At 46.6% G+C, this 24,357-nt stretch overlaps 1 protein-coding gene across 2 annotated transcripts in view; it reads left to right on the top strand.

The window, feature by feature from the left end:
- The window catches only part of LOC102148275 (chondroitin proteoglycan 1-like), a 44,469-nt gene extending 21,662 nt beyond the window's left edge, over positions 1-22,807 (top strand). Inside the window, exons 1-2 of one of the 2 annotated variants that reach the window (XM_070262639.1) lie at positions 18,662-18,830; positions 20,802-22,807. In XM_070262639.1, the coding sequence (XP_070118740.1) occupies positions 20,821-22,428 (1,608 nt within the window). In that variant the 5' untranslated portion in view covers positions 18,662-18,830; positions 20,802-20,820 and the 3' untranslated portion in view covers positions 22,429-22,807. Of the gene's footprint in view, positions 1-18,661; positions 18,831-20,801 lie in introns of those variants that run through there. The other variant, XM_070262640.1, reaches the window with a different exon arrangement.
- Positions 22,808-24,357: the final 1,550 nt, after the last annotated feature.

The raw sequence follows: 24,357 nt of genomic DNA on the forward strand, positions 1-24,357 counted from the left end.
CTTCATTTCTGATCGGTTCCTTTTTATATTTTCTAATTCTTTGTTGAAGTTCTCACTGAATTCATCCATTCTTCTCCCAAGATCAATGAGCATCCTTATGACTATTAGTTTGTAGTCTTTATCAGGTAGGTTGTTTATCTCTGTTTTATTTAGTTCTTTTTCTGAGGATTTATCCTGTTCCCTTATTTGGAACATATTTCTTTGTCTCCTCATTTTGCCTCTTTTTCATGCTTGTATCTATGTATTAGGTAGATCAGCTGTGTCTCTCAATCTTAGAGAGGTGGCCTTATGTAAGAGATGGCTTATGAGGCCTAGCAGAGTGCTTCCCTCTCATCATCAGTTCCAAATGTTCCAGGAGTGTCCCCTGTGTGGGCTGCATGTGTCCCTCTGTGTTGGCGGGGCTGCTCTTGCTGCAGGTGCACAGGGAGGATAGGCTGTCCCCGTGGCCATCTGGTTGTAATGCTCAGCTGTGTGGCTGCTGTGGTCCCTTCAGTCACTTTATCAGGTATGGGGAGCCCCAGCACAGTTGGCTACAAGGCCTAACAGCACATTTCTGCTGCAGCTTTCCTGTTAAGTGAATAGGCCTCCAGTGTGGCTGGTTGCTGGGCTCAGAGGTTTACAACTGCTGTAGGCCAGCAGCCTGCAAGGCTGTTGTCAGCCCTCTCAGGAGTGCAGCTGTGTGGGGCCGGCCCCAGAAGTGGCAGCACACAATTGTTTCAGATGTTAGAACGTGGGGCTGATCCCCTATGTAACTGTTTGAGAAGCACAAGTCTGTTGCAGCTGACAAGCGCCACTGCCCACAGGCCCACACACCCTGTCAACACAGTCCTGCCCCATGCACATGCCCTGACTCACTGAAGTGGACCCACTCACCCCGCTTCAGAGGACCCACACATACTGGAAATGTAGGCTCACCCTTTGCACATGCCCTGCCCCTCACTCACGCCCTGCCCCACAGAGACAGACCCATTCATCCCACTGCAGAGGTCCCACATACTCTGTCTCTGCTGGCCCACACGTTGCCCGAGGGCTTGCTGTTGGGTGGGGCCAGTCCCTAGGGCGGTTGCCTGCCCTGGCTGAGCTGGATTAAATCAGTGTTCTAGTGGGTGGGGCAGACCATAGGCTAACAGGCCAGGGGAAGAACTCCAATGGTGTCTGCCAACATCTATGTCAGCACACCTGTACTAGGTCACAATAGTGGTTGTCATCAATGTCTCAGTCCCTGGGGAGGTCTCACCTCTTACTGAGATGGCCCAGAGCCTATCAAGTGAGTCTCTTTTCACCAAAGGACTGAGCACCTTTCTTTCTGGATTTTAAGTTGCTTTCTGAAATGAGTGAATTTGTGTGTTGGCCCTTTAAGAGCAGGCTTTCCTTTCCCTTATGTCTGATAGCTTTTCTGAGGGTATTCCCCATTATTGTTAATAGCCAGCAAAGCCAGATCTTATGACACTCATCTCAGTTGTGCTGAGTCCAAAAGCTGCTTATTGTGGCAAAGCTCTCCCAGTCAGCTCCAGCACTCCTCCAGGAAAGCTTTGCACCTTGAAGTTGCTCCTGGCTGTGAAGTGCCATGGCTAAAATGTGGTTTTTCCTCTCCAGAGGGGAATTGCTGCCTCTTCCACCTCAGTCAGCACCATCCTTTATTGTGGGGGTTCTTTTTATGCAGTTTTCAGTTCTCTCTCGGGGTAATTGTTCCAAAGGTAGTTGTAAATTTGTTTTGTCTGTGGAAGGAGTTGAGTTCAGAGTCGCCCTACACCGCATTCTTGACAGTGGATCAGCTTCATGTGCTTGTATTTCCAGCCTTCCCCAGGTTCGGGGAGTTCTCGGCTGTTGTTTCTTTGAATTAGCTCTCTGCTCCTCTCTCCCTTTCTTCCTCCTCTGGGATATCTATAATCCTTACGTTGCTTTTCCCAATTGAGTTGGATATTTCTCAAAGAATTTCTTCATTTATAATTAATCTTAGTTCTCTCTCTCTCCCTCTACCTCAAGCATTTCTATATTTCTACCTTCTAATTCACCAATTCTGTCCTCCATAAGGTCAGCTCTATTTTTTATGGTTTCTAGATCATTTTTTATCTCATTAATTGTGTTCTTCATATCTGTATTGGTTTTGGGTTTTTTTGCCAGGAAAGATTTGCCCTGAGCTAACATCTTTTGCCAATCTTCCTCGTTTTTTTCTCCCCAAAGCCCCAGTGCATGGTTGTATTTCCTAGTTGTAAGTCCTTCTAGTTCTTCTAGGAGAGCCACCACCACAGCATGGCAAATGACTGACAGTGGTGAGGTTCCCTGACAGGAAGCAAACCCAGGCTGCTGAAGCAGGGAGCACTAAACTGGAACCACAAGGCCATCAGGGCTAGTTCTGTACAGTTTGTTTTGTAAGGGCTTCAGCCTCTTTGGTGAAGTATGCCTTTTGCTCATTAATTTTATTCCTGAGCTCATCGAACTTCTTTCTGAGTTTTCTTGTAACTCATTGAGTCTCTTTAGGATGACTATTTTGAATTCTCTGTCATTTAAATTGTAACCTTCTGTGACTTCAGGATTAGTTTCTGGAGACTTGTCATTTTCTTTCTCCTCTGAAGTGTTACCGTAGTTCTTCATGGTGTTTAATGAATTGATCCTCTGCAGGTGCGTTTGTGGTAGTGTCAGATCACTGATTCCACCTGCCACCACTGGGGGTGGTGCAGGTGCTGCATTTTCTGATCCCACTCCATCTGCTGGTAGGGCCGCTCTGCATTTCCACTAGCTACCTGCAGCCACCTGGCAGGTTGTGCTCACACAGGTGGGGCCTCTGTGCTCAGTGGCTAGGTTGCTTTCATGCAGGTGGGGCTGCTGTGCTTGGCAGGGGACTGGCTGAGCTGCTGCACTTTGTGGGCGGGGCGCCTTTGCCAGGGCTGAGCTGCCACTACTCAGTGGGGAGCATTCTCATGGGAAGGGCTGCCTCAGTAGGTGGGGTAGGTGGGTGCTCCAACGAGCTGGGCTTACGACTCCAAAAGCATCCATTCACAGGCTAGGATGCCCCTGCCTCCATTTACAGGCTAGCTGGCTGCTATGTGAGAATCTGCAACCTGGATTGCTGCTGCTGGGGTCCGCTCACCTAGTTCCACTGCTTTCCGGGGATCCAGTCCACTTGCCTTCAGGTGTACAGCTGCGTGGTTCCCTCAGGCCTCCTGTTATGCTGTGTAGAGAATCCTCTGTTGGTTAACGAATGTCCATTTAGCTGTAACTTAGAGGGGAGAGACAAAGACGTTACTCTGTCGTGACGCTGACATTACTCTTCTTATGTATCTTTATATTTAACGTGGGTTTCTCAGACAACTTGTAGTTGGCTCTTATTTCTTGGTCATGCATGTGCTTTGAACTGTCTCAAATTCCGTAAGGAGCTTGTCCCTGCTTCTTCTCAAAAGCCCGTGGTCTTTTTCCTCCCCCTGGTGGCTTATTGTGAAATTGCATCTCTAACTTGCTGCGGTGCTTGCTGTTCTTGGCGGCTTCCACATGAAGCCTGGTCCCATCAGGGCTTTGAGTCAGGCAAGATAGAAACCAGCACCTCTGGCAGCCCCCAGACACACCAGAATGTTGGATGCAGGCCTACTCCTTTGTTTTAATCCTGAAGGAGGAGCCTGAGTAAGGAAGGTTTCCTCTCAGTTGTGCCACACTATGCCTGGCAGGGGGTGAGACATGGATGGGAATGCAAAAACACCATGAATTTTCCTACTGCTTTCACAAGAATCCTTTCTTGGTTTTATTTTGGCCTGGAAACTGTAACTTCTCAACTGGTCTCTTGAGTTCTCACGAAAGTATTCTAGTCCTATACTGTTGTTAACTCATTGGGGAAAGGAGGGCATGGAGCTTCCTAGTTCACCATCCTGCTGATATCACTAACAAATGTATATTTTAACAAGCTTTCCACATGAGTTTGATGCACAATAAAGTTGGCCAAGCAATATTTTAAGTCATCCTAAGGGGAGAGGTCCTGCCTGATCTGTTTAGGAAGTAGTATTTGCCAAAGATATGTGGCTAAGCTCGACAACAGACAACAGATTGTTGGTAAAGCCATCCGTGCCTATGTAACTGTCATACAAGAAAGGGAGAAGTTGGAGTCAGTCCTGAGAATATGTTCATGGGGGAGCTTTACAGGGCTAACCACCAGGGTCAAAGCCTCCCATGAGTTTGAAACGCCCATCTCCACTCCCATCTTCCTGCATGGTTTCCTGTAGGGTTTCCTGCATGCCCTCATGTCTTTCCTGAACTACGCTACTATTCCCTAGGTCAGATCAGTGACTCCCACCACTTCTCTATCCTCTTCTAAATGAGCATTTATTTCATTGCTCTGTCTTCCAACAAGATCTCAAACACTTGTGCACAAAGCCCATGTCTTAAGTTCCTTTGATTCCTCACAGTCCTTTAGAGGCAGTAGGGACTGCTATTAGACTCAGAGGACCTTGATCCAAATGTGGCTCTCCCTTGAGAAGCAACACAAGCTCCCTAAGCCTCATTCTCTGCTCTCAGTTAAATGGGGAGGGTACTGTACCCACTTCATTGGGTAGATTTGATGGGCGGCATGATGCCTGGCACTGGGTAGGGCCCAACAAAGGGGAGCCAATGTCACCTGCTCATAGTAGGCTTCCATCAAACAGAAGATCGAGTTTCTTTGTGAAGCAGGGAATTCCTTGTCACTGGGGAGTTCAAGAAAAGGCCAGCTGACCAATCCACCTATGCATAACACATCATGAAGAAATATCTCCATTCAATTCAAAAAGAAAAGGAAATTCTTTTCACAAATGGTATTGAACAACCAGATATCCATAAGAAAAAAATGAAATTTGACCATTACCTCATACCATACACAAAAATCAACCAAAAGTGGGTGGATTATAGACTTAAACGTAAAAGGGGCTTCTCCCCAGCTATTGAGTGTTGCTTTCATTCTCTGGTCACAATCTGTTTGTCCTAATCCAGTAGCCACTACTCTCCCTTGCCAACCAATTATCCAACCACACCAAGATCTTCCATTCAGATGGATGGGAGTTAATGGGACAGGGGCAAAGTGAGAGAACTTGAACTGTTCAATGATGTCCCCTGTTCTTCCCACAAGAGCCAGTGTAAGAGTACTTTAGGGTTACAAATTCAACCAACTCATCATTAATTCTGGTGACCTGAGATGTTCCATATTTAGTAACCAAAACCAGGTGGTGGTGGAAGCAACAGACTGGAGTCACTCTCTCCGTGTTATCACCTATGGTGTCACCTGATGATGAAATCTGTCATGCTTCCAAAGCAGAATTGTCAGTGGAAAAAAAATGATCAGTGGTCAGGGTGGAACCACAGATATGGAGAACTGGTCTCCTTGTACCCCTACCTCTTCTGTCTGAATGTTCTCCCAACACTTGCTCCGAAAGGTGCTGTTACTCTGAGGAACAGCTGCATGAATGCTCACGCTGTCTGGCTATACAGTAGTTCAAGATGCTGATAACACAGTCTATTCAGCAATCTTTTCCAGTCAAATCTTTTAAAGTTCATTCTACCTCTTGATGATGCCACCAGCCTGAGAATGAGACAGGACATGAAATGTCTGTTGAATGTCATGTTCATTAGCCCACTGTTGGGACCCCTTTGCTGTGAATGGCGTGGTAGCGTATGATCGTAAGTGTCCCAGATGTCCAAAAACACTGCAGAGCTTAGTATCAAGTGCTACTATGATGTAGCCAGAATCTGCAGGAATGGCAACCCCTGTTGTGAGGTTAAGTGTCAAAGACCACTAAATGCCAGAAGCAGCCACATGATGGTGGCAGAGGGCCTGTGTTCTATTTGCCTGGCACGAACAGGACCCACCCTGAGACCTATGGGTTCTTATTCACCTTTAGCCAGACAGATCAATTACTAAGTTATCACAGTCCTGGTAGACCGTTTAGAACTCCTTGGTACCTAATGACAGCACATCTTTAGAGCCCATTGTAGTATTGGCAAGATTATTATACCTAGTCCAATAATGGATGAAGGTGCTGTGCTGCCACATGGGCTATGCAGGTGAATCAGCCACATTGTTACATTTAGTCTCATCTGGGCAAGCACTTTCCCAAGCCATCTACATGGAATACAAAAAGAAAATACCAGGAAACTGTCACCCTCTGGCTAGGTTGCTGGTCAGAGGCCAAGAACAAGTGAAAAAGGCATGCCTGGTCCTTCGGGGTATTATCTAAGGCAAGGACGATGACTTATAATTTAGCCCATTTGCTCATGGGTTCCTACCGCAGTAGGTCTTCCAGAGATGTCCCTGGGACTGCTGGCTGCTGCCACCCCGTGGACACTATTAGCTTTTAGGCAGCATGAGCCTTCAGTAAACCAGGCCCAAGCATCCTCAGGGCTTCCCGGAAGCAATCTCCAGGTAGCCAAAGGCTGTCCCTGTGAGTAATACAGAGACTTTTAGTGGGTCCCTAAGGATATGGCCTCAACTTTACTGTGCAAAGAGCACTCATCCGTGAGACTAGACTTGCTGTTCTGGAATTTTCCATTTCCACTTTTTATGAAAAGTCTGTTTGCCTTTCTAATTCTGTCTTTAGCATTTAAGGGGCTCATTACAGGATGGGGATACCTGGACACAACGATAACTGGCAGTCTTCTCTAAGGCACTCAGTCTCCACAAGGGCCCAAGAGCAAGCCAGCAGCTCTTTCTCAAATGGAGCAGAGCTGGGAACCACATCGCCAAGAAGTTGGTACCCTAAAGGGTGACTGGGTAGAGGCTGCCTCCCTTTACCAGGGGTTCCACCCAGCATAGTTTGCAGTAACAGAGAACGGATTTCACGAAGATCCTTGGGGTTTACAGGGCATGTATTGTCTCCTATTCCTGAAGAGTCCAATGAAGTATGGGCTTCCTCTTTTGGCTGTGGGATCTGTAGGGTGAGTAATGTTTGCATGATTATCTCAGGAATCAGCCTTTGAGCCTCAGCCCACAGTACTCCCAAGAACTGACACAGATGGCTGGTCCCTGATCCTCAGGACTAATGAGTCAGAGTCGACTCCTAAGGGGCTGCCACCTGCTCTGCATTGGAACCTACCAGCACGACATCATCAGTGTAGTCACCCCCTGCGGGGAGAAGGCTTGTCCCATTACTTGGCCCATCCTTGGCGACAAATAGCAGGAGAATTCAGGTGCCCCTGTGGCAGGACAGCAAACATCTTCTGGAGGTCCGGGGGATCTTCCAGGCACGCTGATCTTTGACACTTTGTGCCAAAGAGACTGAGAAAAGGCATCAGCCATGTCCAGTCAGAATACATCCAAAACGGATGGTCAGTTTAGCTACAGTCCCAAAGTCTGACAAGACTGGGACTACAGAGGCAACAACTGAAAAATGTTGACGACAACTAAATGTGGAGTAGAAACATCCCATTTTGGACTTGATGTGAAGAAGAAATGAGTTTCCATGTGTTAAGCCTCTGAGATTTGGGACTTTCTTTTTAACAGCAACTGCTTCACTCACCTTGTACACTCTGCTGGTTCACAGGCTCGAGGACCTTGTTGGTGACACATAATCTGTCTAGGCTTCATTTAGGCACTCAGTAAGCATTTGTCAAATTAATTGGTTTGATGAATTTAGTCTGATGTCATTGAACTACATCATCTCCAATGCATACTCCTCCTCTTACATTTGGTGATTCAGAGTTTATGTAAACTTGGGTCAACTTGAGAACTGGGCCAATCAGTGACCTTCTTAAGAACCATCTCACTGTCTGCAGGAAGGATTTAAGAAATGCCTGAGAGATGCATAGATTATGGTTGGAATCTAACTGCTTTGAATAAAATGGCTAAGAAAAATGTGGGCATGAAAAATCTGTTGCTGTGTGTCTACTTGCAAATATATCCAGGTTTGTGAGTCTATGATTGCAGTTTATAACCAGCACAAAGTAACGCTTTGAAAGACTTTTCTCTGACTATAGAGCTTGTCAGATGCCATCGTAGAGGCAGCTGGGAGGTCTATGGCTATTCCTTTAATAATATATATTTTTATGTTCTCCTGGGCTCATGCATCTATCAATGCTTTAGAAATTAGAGTTGGAAAAGATTTCAGAGCTAGTAAAGGTAGTGACTAGTTTCATGTAAAGGCATCTTCCCCATCCCTCTCCACACTTTGAATTCCTCACCCTACAGCCCACACCTCCCAGGGAGCATCTGTTCCCTTTCTGCCTCTCCTTCCTTTCTCAGGCTCCATCTGCTTCTAGAAGGTGAGCCAAGCCAGACTGCGAGCTGAAGTCTTAACAGGGTTTTTTCCAAGCAGATTTCTCCTCCTGGATTTTCCCAGAATTGTGTATTCAGTTGCTGTCAGGCTTAGTATTGGATTCCAGGGTCATTTTTCATTCTTTTCTATCAGAGCAGAAAGAAGACGGCCCCCGGAGCAGACGATCTAGGTGTAACTGAAAGGAATGAGCTCTGTGACCTTACGGAGGTCAATGAAGCAAATTTTCTCATCTTGATTTCAGGCATAAATAATGGCTACTCCTTACAGAGTTGTTGTAAGGGTCTAATGTAACACTATACAGTGAAGGCTCTAACAGTGAAATTGTGCCACACAGACGTGCAGTATGATTACCAACCAGGCAGAAAAGAGATTGGAATATTCAAAGGAGAAGAAGAAAGCTCTTCACATCCCAACCAGGTCTTCCAGGATAGGGTCACCACATGGTGACGCCTCGAAGTCAACAGTGCTCCTGAAAACTGGGAACACGAGTCTCCCAATCACACTGCGAAGGTCATTAGCCTCGACTAGCCTGAACATAACCCTGAAGCATGAAAATTTGTGGTAAAAGTTGGCTAGAACAAGTTTAAGTCTGGGGCAAATTAATTCATTTAATTCCTTCAGATGATTGTTTTAAAGAGAAACTGAGAAAAGGTGACTGACCCCTTTTCTGCCTTTAGATCATTTGAAGTTGAAAGAAGAAAGGAGCATGTTACCAAACCCAAAATGGCCCAAGGTTGGCTGAAGTCATATTCTCCTTCCCTCTCCACTGTCACACTCAGATGACACTGTCACTCTTAGAGCTTGACTCTTCCATAGTTAAAAGGCTTTGTAAGTTGTGAGATCGTGACCTGGATGGGCTGGGGACAGTGTTCCTTGTGCCTATCCCCTCTCCCAGTCCCAGAGTGGACTTTCTATCTCTCATTTGGATGTGGCAGGCTGTATGGTCTCAGACCTCTCTAACTGCTGGTTCCAAAGGGCCCCACAGCAGGGCCAGTTATGCAGGAGGATAGAGAGAGTGTAGATATGAAGGGCAGATGCTACAGGCACACATGAGGCCCTTACATTAGTGATAGACCTTTAAATAGATAAACAACCCATGTTCAAAGGCCACTGGCCAGTATCGTGGTAAATCACCTGCACATCCAAATGCGTTACCAAGCTCCCCTTGGCTCTGTGGCACCTTTGACAGCAGTCTAGGTGAAGTGCACGGAGTTTTTAGAGTCTCAGTGTCCTTTTTTAGAGCCCTGGCTTCACCAGCCACTAGCTGTCTGGCTTGGGGTGATTTTTAATTCCCTCCTCTCTACAATGTGGATAATCGTAGCACTGATCTCCTAAGCATGGGGCAAGGATTAAGCGAGATCCTGCGTGCAAACTATTCAGAGCAATAGCTCAAGGGAGAGCTGCTGTCACTCTCACCACCATGTCATTGCTCAATCTCTTTTATTAAATGTATGAATGCTATGATGGGGAGGTCTGCCCAGGGTGTGGGTGTCAGTTAAGAGTCCTGATCCTTCTAGAGATAGGGAGCCATAGGTCTGGGGGCAGCCTCAGGTGAATTCTAGAATGCCCTCCTGCGCACCTCCTCATCTACCTTATCCACAACTTTCTTCCAGTGCAGGCATGAAACCTACAGACTCTCCCTACAGACTCTCTGGGAACAGCTCTCCACATCTTTGAGAACCGTTCAGTCTCCCCAAAATCCAACTACATGTTTCAGGGCACAGGGCTGTTCACCCCAGAATCCTGCCCCTCACCAGGGTCTTGAGTCCAATGGCAGGAACATGACTCAATCCCAACCTACCACAGTCTCTCCTGTAGATTTTCCACAGTACAGCTCAGCTCAGAGCTGGTGACACCCATGTTTCCAACCATGTGCAGAAAAGCAGACTGAGAAAACAGAGCACAGAGGCAGAGAAGACTGGGATGCGATATGCAAATGAGCATGATGGTAATATTCTAGTCCCCAGCTCCCTGTGTGTCTGGGGGTCCTGCCCAACCATTGTATCCATGATTTATAAGAAACTTCAAATAAATTATCAGATTTTTTTGTTTTCATTTGTTCACATTTAATTATTTCTATTACTGCAAGCAGAGGAATCTAGAAAGACACAAATTCCTATTTAATCCAAGAAATATTTGCTAAATTTTGCAAATTTCCAAGCTTCATGCTTGAGCTCTGGGCTACAGATGTGACTTCCCAGGATCATGGCAGTGGCAAGCACATAAATGAACCACAATAAGATGACAAGTCAACCATAATAATAGTGAAGGCTGTAAAAAATTAGGGCAACCCAGACAAAGGAGCCATGAGTTCTGTCATGGCATGGGGAGTGGGAATGAGTATTTTCCAGGTAGATAATGTTGGGATGGAATTTGAGGACAAAGAAAACAGTTTGGCAGAGGCAAAGTGTCCTGAAATAGTCTGATGTTTGGGTATAAGAATAGACACTCAGATATAACTGGAGCCTAAGGGGGATAATGGATATTGGGCTGAATTTGACTGGGATTAAAAAGGGCAAGGCCTTATATGTTGGCCTTAGAAACTAGGACTTCATTCTGTGGACAAATGGAAAACCCTTGGATGCCTGAAGTTTGGAAGTGCCGAGGTCTCATCACTACAGCAATCATCAGAGAGGGAGCCGCAGGCTAAACTGGCCAGTCTTGAGGACAGAAGCCAAATCACATTCACCTTTGCATTCCCTAAAGTGGTATTACCAGCTTGCACATAGTGGCTACTGAATAATGATTGAACAAATACCATTCCTTTTCCTCCAGCGGTTGAGTTGTCTCTTAACCAGTTGCAGGCTCTTGAGAAATTCTCTCTGCCACTGGCTAGGTTAGATGTCCACACCCTGAGCACCCCAGGCTTCCCTCCAACACCGCAATTACTCATGATTGAGATCCTTGTCTTTCTCCTTGTTGTCCCCCATCTCCCTGAGGGCAAAGACCATGTCACCTTGACTGTATTCTAGTCAATGACAGAGAGAGCCTGGGACATTAGGTGCTTCATGAGTGCTCTTTGGACGAATGGAAGAATGAGTGAATGACAGAATGAATGAATGAGTGGCAGAATGAATGAGGTCTGTTTGGAGGCCAGCCCTGGTCTCCTAGAGCCACCCAGTGTCTTCTTCCTCTTTCCTGTCCTCCCCAAAACAGCCCACAGCAGCTGAGAACGCTTTGCTCTCTGAGTGGGGGAACCATCTTCCCGGGAGCCCTCACAGGCCTGTTCAGAGCTGTTTTCTGATGCCTTTCATCTAAACACCTTCACCTCTTCATGTGACAGCAGCTGCAGTTCACACGTGCATGGTCACTCACAGCACTAACGCAGAGAAAGGCATTGTCTTCTCTTTTTCCAGCTTCCCAGGGTGGCAACTGGCTCTCTTTGTAACAAACAGGTTGGAGACTGAAAATCCCAAAGGCAGCCTCTCTAGGACTTCCTTCTATCCCAAATATGAAGGTGATATGTGTGCATTTGCACACACGCACATGTGTGTGTGCACATGTGCAGAGAATCACCGACATTGGTGTGCCTTGGAAAATCTTATCCAAAAGGAGCAGATTTCTTTAAAAGGCTCTTTTAAAAATTAAATCTTTAAAAACAAAGATGTGAAAACCCCAAAGATGATCAATGAAAAAGCTTTATAGGGAGAGTTTGTTACAAGAGAGCTAAAAAATATTTTTTTAAAGAACATAGAAGGCTTTGAAACAGCCGTATCATTTGAGAAAAAAAAAGAAAACCTTACTATTATTAATACTTTGATCCATTCAAAATTGCTCATGTTCTGCCATTTTTGACCTACTGCAAACAGGAATTTCATTTGGTTTAACATATTACAAAAACTATCAGTTACTTTATACATGGATTCAGAGTGAGAACCAGGCTTTGCACATTACTTCTAATAAAATGGGTTCAGTATTATAGGATGTGAAACAGGGCATTGCTATGAAGATAAATAAGCTTTATAGGGCTACAATTTGCATTCATACCAAATACTGTACCATCAACCGTTTGCTGTCTCTTGTTTTTCTGAAGTAAAACTTTAGCACCATGTATCATTTGATTTGCTATACAGGAATTCTGAAATCCCATGACTAATGGGCATTGGTAATTTGGAATGCCTATACTGTTCATTAGGTCTAAGATGAATGTTCTTTTCAATATTAATAATATTTTGACTGATGTTCATTTAGCAAATTTCCTCATTTTCTGACAGTGAATAAGTTTTTAATGCATGTGCTTTAACGCCCCAAAATAATACTGCTTTGAGGGAGTGACTCAGCATTTTCTATGTCTATTCATGCCATCACCTTTGAGGGAGGGACTGAGTTTTGACCCCTTTTGGCCTGGTAAAATGCACACTTAAGACTCATCTCAGAACAAAATCACACTCACTGACATAATCTCTGGTGATGGCACCCACGGGCACGAACCCTCTAGGTCAAGCAACCATATGGTAGTAACACACATAAGAGTGAAATCAGCTTCTGAACTTGAAGTCACCTGCCAGTGACCAGACTGCATGAGACATGCATTCAACTACCAGCCTTAACCTGTGGGTGGTTTCCAATTGTGTTCAGACTGCCTATGGAACCCCCAGAAGGAAACCTGCTCTCCATCACGTAAATCTTGGATGAAGAGAAGAATGGCACAACCCCAATCTACTCACTAGAAAATGACCACACAAATGTCAAAAGGGACACATCCTCAAAATACCTGACCCTTACACCTGAAAACTCTCAAGGTCATCAAAATCAAGGAACATCTGAGAAACTGTCACAGCCAGGAGGAGCCTAAGGAGCTATGACTCCTACACGTCATGCGGAATCTTGGAAGGGTGCTGGACAGAAAAGATGATTAGGACTTGAACACTTATGTCCACATCAAAACCCACACATGAATGTTCACAGCAGCTTTATTCTTTGCAGCGAAAACGTGGGAGTAACCGAGATGTCCTTCAGGAGGTGAACAGATAAATAAACTGTGGTACCTCCATACAATGAACTTATTCAGCGCTAAGAAGAAATGAGCTATCAAACCATAAAAAGACATGGAAGAAACTTAAAATCATATAACTGAGTGAAAGAAGCCAATGTGAAAAGACTAAATTCTGTATGATTCCAACTACATGACTTCGGGAAGGCAAAACTACCTACAGTAAAATAAAGACTGGAGACATCCAGGGATTTGGGGGAGGGAGGGATGAACGGTGCAGTGCAGAGGATCTGTAGGGTAGTGAAGCTACTCTGCAGGATCCTATAATGGGGCACTCGCATCATTAGATGGTTGTCAACCCCATGACGCACAACACCAAGAGTGAACTGCAATCAAAACTAGGGATTTTGGAGATAATGACCTGTCAATACAGGTTCATCAAGTATAACAAAATTACCGCTCTGGTAGGAGGTGTTGACAATGTGGGTGACGTGCTTGTGTGGGGACAGGGTGTATATAGAAACTCTATACTTTCCACTGAATTTTGATGGGAACCTAAAACTGTCTCAAAAAATTAGTGCCTATTAATAACTAAACAAAGAACATTAGGTGAAATCTAAGGACATCTGAATAAGGTATGGACTTTAGTGAAAAATAGCAATATGGGCTCAGTAGCTTTTATAAATGTACCGTAATAATGCAAGAGGTTAGCGATAGGGGAACCTGAGTGAGACGTGGGGCAAGGGAGCTATCTTTGCAGTTTGTCTGTAAATCTAAAACTATTCTAAGATTTTTTAAAAACATTAATAGAGTGAGAGGAATAGACAGAGAAAAGGAGAGAAAGAAGGACAGGGAGTTTTTCAATTGGTGGATACATTACTTCATTTCTAATAAAAATACTAGGAGGGCCCCCACTGAATTCTTCTCTAATTGTGTAAAGCACAAAAATGCTAAGCACTTTTGACATATCTCATTTGAGAATAACATAACCCTATGAGGGAAGAACAATTCTCCCTCATTTACAGATGAGGTGATGACATTCCAGGTTTTAGGAACCTACCTACAAAGTTTCTTACCTTCACAGTGCTTTGGTTTCTGTTTCTGTAGGAATGAAGTCATAACAGGGTTCCCGTGAAGTGGCAGTGAGGGAAGTTTGAGAATGAGGCCTGGGATGCAGAAGCCCTGTGACACTGACACTCATCGTCAGTGTCCTCCTCCTCCCGCTCCCCATCATCACCATCTAGATATCATGGGAGTAAAGTCAGTATCTTTAGTCTCACTTTCCTCAATTGTCAAACGGGAGTAATGTCCCACTGGTTTGATGGAAGGATACAATTAATTTTTCTAGGTGAATATTTCTCAACTTCAAATCCCCAGCAAAGAGACGGTCTTAATGACATCAAGGCAGCATTCAGCTCTAAGCTTCCTTGCCCTCCTGCCTACTTTCCTCTACACAACATTGCTTCTCTTTCCCATCTCCCCTGCGGAGTTGGTAGGCCAAAGACAAATTCCTTCTTAGACCAAAGGAAGACACACAACCCTGGGCTACAAATCTGCTTGCTTTGCTTTTCGTCTGGGGTTATTCACACTCAACTAGAATGTGAAGGGTAGGTTTTTCTGCAGTGTCAGTCCCCTCCCAATACATGTGCAATTTCTTGTGTAAAGCTTGTGGCCACTCTAAGGTGTGAGTTTGCTCACTCTTCTGTGTAAAAGTATCCAACAGATTCCAAAGCCCCATCTAAGGCAGGAAGGGCAAAGGGGTTTTGTCCTCATGCCAACACTGATGGATGCTAGTGGCTTTCCCAGGGGAGGACTGGGGTGAAATGACTTCTGAGGCTGAGTCCAGGCTCAGCAGGAGTGCCCTGCACAATCCCTTGGCAGTGTCTGGAGGTCACGGCTCCTGGGTTGCAGATTTGTCATCTTCAACCTCAGGAATGAAGCCTTTGGCTTTGCATTCAAGATCTCCCTTTGACTTTGGGATCTTACCTTTCATCTTCTCCTGTCACAAACATTCTCCTTCAGGCAGCTAGTTCACTCATTGATCCTCAAACAGATTAGGAATAGTTCTGTCCCAAGAGATGGAAACGGCTTCCCTAATTAGCTAAATTGTACCCAGCCTCATGGATGCCTGTCTCAATAAGCTAGCCAACTAGTCAAAGGCTGTGAAATTCCATTGTAACTTATTATTGGGATTTGTTCTCATTTAGTGAGCGCGTATTGCAGTGTAGATCAGATCTGTTACTTTTGTCAGCCTTTTCTCCTTCTCTGGGTAACAGAAACCCCTTTTCTTCTTGAGAAGTGCCAATCCGCCACTCCAGCTGTGCTTCTGGTGGGCTGTCCACCACGTGTCTCTCCTCCTTGCAATAGACTCAGTGAATGTACCAGGGAGGGCTGTCAGAGTTCTCTTGAGTGTTCATATGGGTGCTGGGGAGACGAAAGGGCATGTTGTGTTCTATGACAAATGGAGAGAATTTACATAAGTATAAAACTAGACAGGGGAAAAGTGTACAGAACAGAGACAGGGAGAGGCGGAGTAAGAGAGACAGACAGACAGAAAGAGACTGACAAACAGAGACTGTTTAAACCAATGGATCCATGTGTATCTGAACTAACATCATTCCTTAACAGCAGCATTCAATGAGAAAATAAGTGGGTTTTTTTCTCTTCTTCGCAGTGGAGGAAGTTGGGTTTTTCAACTCATTATTAAAACAATTCTAATGAAAACTCCCACTATATGCCAGGACTACTGTAGATGCTGAGAACATGGAGGTAAACAGGACAGCAGGACTGGGTTTCTCTTCATAGTTTTGAATTGATAAAGATTCAGGTCTCAGAACCATCAGACAGCATCCAAAATACTCTGTTGAAAGGTTAATCGCCAATAGCCCCAGGCCCAAAGGCTGGCTCTGCCATTCTGAGGTCCTGGGCCGCTTGACAAGGAACTTGGGCAACCTAAGCCTCAGCTCCACACATGTACCACGAGGATCCAGGGCGGAATTTCCTCCTGGGGTCCCTGTGAAAAAAAGTGATGAGGGTTCACACAGTCAGTTGTCCAGGAGTCAGGGATGCCCTCCGTCCTGGGAGTGTGGGGCAGTGGTGGCAACCTGCAGTGAGCAGCCTCACTGGGGCTCCAAATCCTCTCCAGTCTCTCCGCAAACTGTAGAAGTGTATCATTTTCACAATACATTGAGATATGAATTCCTGTGGGCACGCAGCCTTAGCACAATGCTGGCACATTGTGAACACGCACTGGGGGCGGTGGTCTCTTTCTCTGCTGAACATCCACGGAATAGCGGAGGGAGAGGGGAAGGAGCAGGGGACCAACGACAACAGAGAACAGATGACATTTGAACTGGATCTTGGAGGATGAGCCTATGTGTGCCTGGCAAAGTAGGACTGGCAGGGCATTCCAGGTAAGGAGAACAGCAGGAGTAAGGGCAGGAAGGGGATGAGTGCACTGAGCGTGCAGGAAATGTTGGGTGAGTGATTTAGTGTGGCCAGATTAGAGTGCGTGCTTGAGTGTGTACACGTGCACCCGATGTGTGTGTGTCTGGAAATGAGTTTGGAATGACAGGCTGAGCCAACAGAGAAAGGGCTACACAGCCCGGTCTAATAGTGTGCCCCCTGTTTGGAATAGAAAGATCGAGGCAGAAGTGGGGATGGGAGCACAGGAAGGCTGAAGGGCCAGGGGAAGCCAGTGGGGGCAGTTCCATGTCACCTGCAAAGCTTAGAGACACTTCTCAGAAAAGATCCTGGAGTCCACCTGTTTCCTTCTAAATTTGCTTTGTGTTCTGGAGGATGTAGTCCTTCCTCCAGAAAGAATCTGGCTGCCTCCTGAGGATCAAGACGAGCTTCTCCTGTTTTCAGAGTCCACCTTCATCTCCATCTCCCTGAGGATCATGCAGCTTTATCTTGCCAGTGTCCAAATAGTCCCCCAAATACCTCACTGAGTGCCTGTGAGTGGAGGTCACGGCTTCTGTGGGCTGGAGGTCAGGACAATCGGGCTGGTCTTTAACTGGGCAGGTTTAAAGAGGCTTGGAGTTTAAGGAAATGGCCTCCTCCAGTGGAATTCATGCAAAGACCCTTTAAAACACCAAGTGAACCGGTCAACATCCACAGCTCTGGGACCTTGGAATTCTCAAAGAGGTGAATCGTGATTAGAATAAAACCACAGTTATGACCTTTGGTCTGCATATGGTTGATGTTTTTAAAAATTTGAATTAGATGCCAAAGCAATTTCATAAACATGCATCTGCAATATGGGGCATTTCTTAAAGTTCAGAAAACCTGACAAACCTGAGAACCATGCTCACATGTTGTCAGTAAGTTAGTGCAGTTGTCGACTATAGAAAGGCAGGATTCCTTGTTTTGCCAGAGTCTCCATTGCTCTCTGCTGCTCTGTCCTAATAGCAATGGTCACGTGCCATTTCTCTTCAGCCCTATGTCACTGTTTTCCTATAGCCCACTTAAAAAGAAAGCGAACAATTTCTTATGCCCCGATATTCACGAATAGCGAAGTGACAATATGTAGTGAGGTCCACGTGTTCTTTGTGCAAAGGAGTCTCCTTCTACATGCATAACAAGAAAACAAAATGTAACCGTTGTAAAGAATACAACTTAAGACCCCATTAGCAACCAAATCTGTGCTGTTTAACTTCAGGTTAATAGCTCAGCCTCATCAATAATTTAGTATGAAACCCTAAGGGTGTTCTGTTATTGTCAGCAATCTGTAGATGAACAAGTGGAGGTTCAGAGAGGTTAAGGTCACACAGCTAAACCAATGGTGTGTCCAGCCTTCCACAAGCTCATTCTGGTACCAGACTCTGCCTAGAGATGGTTGACCAGAGGGAGGTCTCCGCTTGTGATCTGAAGGCGAGCATCATCATCAGAAATCCCCAGATCAGGAATCCCTACTCACCAGCCTCTCAGGGCCCCAGGATGCCTCTGCCCATACAGGAACTTCAGGGCCTCAGTGACAACAGGGACACGGACACAGAGATGGCCTGCCCAGAGTCAGTCACTCATTTACCCCACGTGTCTTGAGAGTGGCAGGTAGGAGGAGGGCAGAGGATGGATGCAGGGAGGCCCAGGTTGAAACCCAGGGCTCCTCCTCTTGCCAGCCCCGTGCCTTGGACAAGCCCTGAGCATCTCCCAGTTCCCATTTTCCATCTGTGAAAAGGGTCAATCAGAGCTCCCCATATCACAGAGTGGATGTGAGGAGAATTAGGGAGAGCTTCAGGAGACAGGGGCTGAGCACACTGTTTGGCAGATATGATTGCTTTTTATGTTAGTTATTGTTACTCCCCACAGATATTGCGGCTGGGGTCCTCATCCCACCAGGGAGGGTCTTGGCAAGGCTCAGTGGTCCTCCTAACAAGGCCACTGGGGGAAAAGGAAGGCCTTGGAGAAGCAAGTCTAATGTCCCACATGTAACCCCCTCCCCCCAGGATTACATCAACCATTTTCCTGCAGGAACTGGCTCCCTCCAAAAGGGGTGAGGCTGAGAGGAATGCGACAAAGCTGCGCAGGCATGTGTGTTGTAAAACCCTGTCTGCCTGGGCTCCTATAAAAAGGGCCTCCCCTGCCTCTCACTGCAGACGAGACAGCTGCCAGCCTGCAGGCTTCCTCTGGCATCTGGGATTGCACTGGATCTGCACACTCTGAACAAGGTAAGAGCCTGGCTCTCCTGAGACCTTCATTCCACCCTTCCTCTAGCTCCCCCAGGGACCTCAGGCTCCTGGGGTCTGGATCCCACCAGCGACATGTGGAAGCTGAGTCTTAATGCCCTGAGGAATGAGTGGGTCTCTGTCTGGTATACCCAACCTTTGTCCCACCCTTCACTTAAGGAGCCCACCCGCCTGTGACTGTCTTCCTTTTCTCCATCCTAATGGGAGCCCATATTCCCAGGGTGGAAATGACATCCAGACCATTTTCTGAGCCGTGTGGTCTGCAGACAAAATTCTGTATTTTCTTTTAATATGGAGCCTTATAATAGGAATCATCTTATCATGAACTACATCAGACTAAACCCTAAGTAGTTCATAGTTTGCTCATTTGTTGCCAATATTTTCTGAAAAGTAGAGTAAAGATAAAGACACAAATCTGTCAATAAGGGTTGGTCTAGAGGGGCAGAGAAATAAGTTTTGTCTACCTGTCTCATCTTGATCACTTGCCCACTATGGGATTTCGAGCCATTTATTCACTGGTCTGAGCCTTAGCTGTCACATCCGTTACCTGGGGGTGGTTTATTATCACCTACCAGGCAGGCTCTTGACTGGATTAAACAAGGTGAGACTCAAATGCTGGTAGAGGACACGGCACATAGTAGGGGTCGAATGGAAATCCTATTTCTCTTCTCCTTTCAAGCATGTTTCTTTTTATCACACATGTGATGAAATCCATGCAGTTTAGTGTAGCATTTGAGGTCAGCTTACGTATTTGATGATTTTTTGGGGGGGAGTGGGGAGATTAGCCCTGAGCTAACATCTGCTGCTAATCCTCCTCTTTTTGCTGAAGAAGACTGGCCCTGAACTAACATCAGTGTCCATCTTCCTCTACTTTTTATGTGGGACGCCTGCCACAGCATGGCTGCCAAGTGGTGCCATGTCCCCACCCAGGATCCGAACCAGTGAACCCCAGGCAGCCAAAGTGGAACGTGCGAACTTAACCACTGCACCACTGGGCCGGCCCCTATTTATTCGATGATATATTTTTAAAAGCACTGCTTGAGGGTTTCCATATGCCCAGCACAGTGCCACAGCAGGGCTTCAGAAATCAATTACACACGATCCTCCCCTTCAACCCTGCGGTCAAAATGACTGGTGGAAATGCACCCCATCCCCCTGGTTCTGTTTGCCCAGTCAACCTGAATGACCTCCCCTCCCTCGTGCTTTTCCTTAGATTCTTACTGCATCCCAAATGCCCCCTCACAAACCCACGCATCTCAGAGAGTCCCACCCCATGCAGGTTTAACCTGGGGTTAGACATCACCTTTCATGTCACTTACCACGTCCTTTCTCCTTGTGGACTGCTCTGAATTCATGCATAATCGTGAGTTAGGAATCTAGCACATTACAGCTGGAGGAGAGTTTGCAGTAATTGTTTCCCACACCTCAGTGTCCAGTAAAGGCACTAAGACATAGAGGGGGAGAGTGACTTGCCCAAGGTCTCATTGGAGACACAGTTGGGACTGACTCCTGGTTAATGCTGTTTAAATTCCTCAAAGAGTTGTCTCTAAGTTTTTAAGATGCTTAACTTTCTTATTCACCTTGATAAATTCCACACCTACTCTAGTGCAAGGTATATAGTAGGTGTCCCCTAAATGCTTGTTGAAGAGTGACTGAAGGAGTAAGTGAGCAAATGCAACTTTAAATGAGAGAGTGAATGAGGGAGTGAGAGTTAAGGAGGCTCAGAGAGTGACAAAGGAATGAATGAAGAACAGGAGGTTCTGCACATTCAAGACTCAAGTCAAGCAGAAACATGAATGGCTGGGCTGCTTGTCTAGTGATCCAGGAGCCAGAAGGATGCTTAGTCTCACTGCCGGCACGCAGTCCTGTGTGCGCGGGGAGGGAGGGTCAGTCTGCAGCCCTGTACTGCTGAACTGCAGCTCTGCACTGACTCATTCACCTTTTGTCAAACAGGTTCCTCCAAGCTGAAGCCATGAGAATCCACAGCCTCACCCTGCTGCCCTTCCTCCTTCTGGCCGCTCAGGTGCTCTTGGCGGTGGGCGCACCGACGTCATGGAAGGGGCAAGGCAGTAGAGCAACCAAAAATCATTGGATCCCTCTGGGTAAGCCCCAAATTGTGCAGAGACCCAGTCAACAAAAGCCCATGGTCAATGGTGAGATTGTCACTCCAGACCAAGCTTCATGTACTGTGACTATGATAGAGCACGCAGAGGGCACCGCCATTAAGGCCATGTGCTCCCGAATGGACCACGACTTTTCCTGTGTCTTTACCGGCAACCCAACTTCCTGCATAGAGGGTTGTAAAAGTGATATTATCTACTGGAAACAAATTGCTTATCATTTAAGTTGCCAGAGGAACCTCTGTGAGGACGCCAATGTGGTCCTGAGAAGCAGGGTCTGCAGTAGGAGGTTTCCAGAATCAAATTTCAAGCTGGTGTACTCCACTCTGATCGATGATCTCAGCCAGTGTGATAAGGACATCACCCCCTGGTGGCATATCATAATCCATGAGGCCCCCACAACAGGTACGACAGAAGTCATACCGTTCTATCCAGGGCCAGGGATCCAGACCATTGCACCCGTCCCTACAGAGGCGGTTGAAGTCACAGAGACCACCCCAACAGTGCCCATCGTGATTCAACAGACCACTCCCAAGGAGCAGATAAAAGGGAAAAAGACAACCACTACCCAGCAGCCCAAGACTGAACAGACCACCACCACAGTGCCCACCGTGACTGAAGAGACCACCCCCACTGAGGAAGTAAAAGTGGAAGACACCACCACTACACAGCAGCCCAAGACTGAGCAGACCACCACCACAGTGCCCATAGTGCCGGAAGAGACCACCCCCACTGAGCAGGTAACAGTGGAAGAGACCACCACTCCACAGCAGCCCCAGATCCAACAGACCGCAGCCGCAGTGCCCATCGTGCCGGAAGAGACCACTCCCACTGAGCAGGTAACCGTGGAAGAGACCACCACTACACAGCAGCCCAAGACTGAGCAGACCACCACCACAGTGCCCATCGTGACTGAAGAGACCACTCCCACTGAGGAGGTAACCGTGGAGGAGACCACCACTCCACAGCAGCCCAAGACTGAGCAGACCACCACCACAGTGCCCATCGTGCCGGAAGAGACCACCCCCACTGAGCAGGTAACCGTGGAAGAGACCACCACTACACAGCAGCCCCAGATCCAACAGACCGCAGCCGCAGTGCCCATCGTGCCGGAAGAGACCACCCCCACTGAACAGGTCAAAGTGGAAGAGATCACCACTACAGTGCAACCCAAGTTGGAACAGACCACCACCACAGTGCCCATCGTGATGGAAGAGACCACGCCCACTGAACAAGTCAAAGTGGAAGAGACCACCACTACACAGCAGCCCCAGATCGAAGAGACCACCCCCACGGAGTCATTCTACAATGAGGTTACCACCCCCAAACCCAACTATAATGATGACTCAGGCATCAAAATCAAGCAGACGATAATCTACCAGTCACCTCACGATGTGGGCCAGAAGATAGTGCAGCAGAGTACCCTCAACGACTATGACGACTCAGGGAGCGCCTTCTGAGAAATCTTTGGCACTGTGATACAGGACCAACAATTGTAATGAGGCAAAGGCCATTGGAGCCAGTTAGGAGATGCCATGCCATTGGTCCCTCTGCACGCTGTGAAGCACGAGATAGGCAGGAACATTTGTGCTGTGGGAGTGCAGCTGATTTTTAAACAAGGTTTGTAATTCTGTGTTTGTGTTTGGAAATTGCTATGTATTCCCTCCCTTGAATGTGATCTTCAGAGGCTGTTTACCTCAGTGTATGTTTTCACGGCCCACAATGCTGTGTGTATATGAGCATTGAGGACCAGTCTTTGGGCTGAACAAGCCAGAGTGATAATTTCAGTGCGATGCACTTTTTCCCGAATTAATAGACATTAAAACTTTTCTTCAAAAATATGTTCAGCATTATTTGGTTTCTCTGGATATGGTTCCAAAAGAATTCATAAGCAGGTACCATATTTTGGTGGAAAACATTCCTTAGGAATGACTTCCTATTCCCCACCCATCTTAAATCATCCCCAAAGGGGACCCGTTCCAGCATCCCTTTCTTTCAGTTTTTGTCCACTGGACTGTGGTGTTTGATGCTTACTGAACTGTAATAATTAGGACCCCTGATTTCAAGTGGGACACCTGGGGCATGGGGTGATAAAGACACTTGTCAGGGTCTCACAGATGGTAAGAGGGGAGCCAGGAATTGAAGCCAGGTGTTCTGTAAGCCAAGTCCTAAGGCAGGAGGAATGCCCTCCACTCACTCAAGTCAGAGCCCATTACCACTCACCATAAGCCGGACTCCTGACCTTGAGGAGCTCATGTCTGGCCTGTGGGGGAGGAGCTGGGGTAAGTAGAGTGCCTGTGATGAAGACTCTAATGGAAGGGGAAAAAGGCAGCATGGAAAAGCAGAGAGAGGAGGGAGAAACCGCTGGAAGATCTCCTGTTGAACTTCTTCAAGGAGGTGGATCTGGAGATGGACTTTGGAGAGAACATCTCTAGGTAGGAAATGGGGCAGAATTGGGGCACTTTAGGCAGGTGACATCATGCACGGAAGCAAAGAGATGAGAAAATCCTAGAAAATGGGAGCTGACATATGGCTGGCAAGGGTGGGAATCCAAGATGACACCTCTATTAGTCATTTCCACACTAGTATACAAAGGATCTGAAAATGATTTAAGTCAAGAGTTAGGGAGAGGATGATGTACCCCCAAAGCCTTGTCACAATTCCATAAGGAGCACAAAGTGAGGATCGGGAGTTGGTAAAAGCACTGTCATTTAGAGTCTCTGTCGATGGCAGGGAGGAATGGCAGGTGGGGTGGTAGAGTGGCATCTTACACTCATCAACCTACCAGGACCTACATGGAGAGTCGCCAGTGGCCAATCCAGAGTGTGAGAAGCTCAGAGTGACATTCGGATGTCATCACCAACATCATCAACACTGACATTTGTCTCTGACTTGTTATGCTCCAGGCACTGTGCTAAGCTCTTCCCACGGAGTATGCATGCATTCATTCACCCCTTCATTCAACACGTAATATTGGGCACTGACTCTGCCAGACTCTGTTCTAGGGGCTGGAAATACAGCGGTACACAGAGGACGGGTGCTCTGCCCCATGGAAATACCAGTGAGCAAAGTGACGATAAACCCACAAGTAAACAAGGGATAGAGAGGAAGAGTAAAGGAGGGGAAGGGGGTAGAAGTGATGGAGGGTAACCAGTCTTAGATGAGATGGTCAAGGGAGGCCTCTCTGTGGAGGTGACTTTTGAGCCTAAACCTAAACGAAGTGAGGAATTAAGCCAGGTGACTGTCTCGGGTAAGGATGTTCCAAATAGAGTGAACAGTCAGTGCAAATCGTCTGAAGTTAATTAACTTGTTTATTTCTTACCTACTATAAGCTCCTACTATGTGCCAGACAATGTTCTGGGGTCAGGAAATAACAGCAAACAAAAAAG

This window comes from Equus caballus, chromosome 3 (genome assembly GCF_041296265.1).
Source record: "Equus caballus isolate H_3958 breed thoroughbred chromosome 3, TB-T2T, whole genome shotgun sequence".
In the NCBI taxonomy this organism is placed as follows: domain Eukaryota; kingdom Metazoa; phylum Chordata; class Mammalia; order Perissodactyla; family Equidae; genus Equus; species Equus caballus.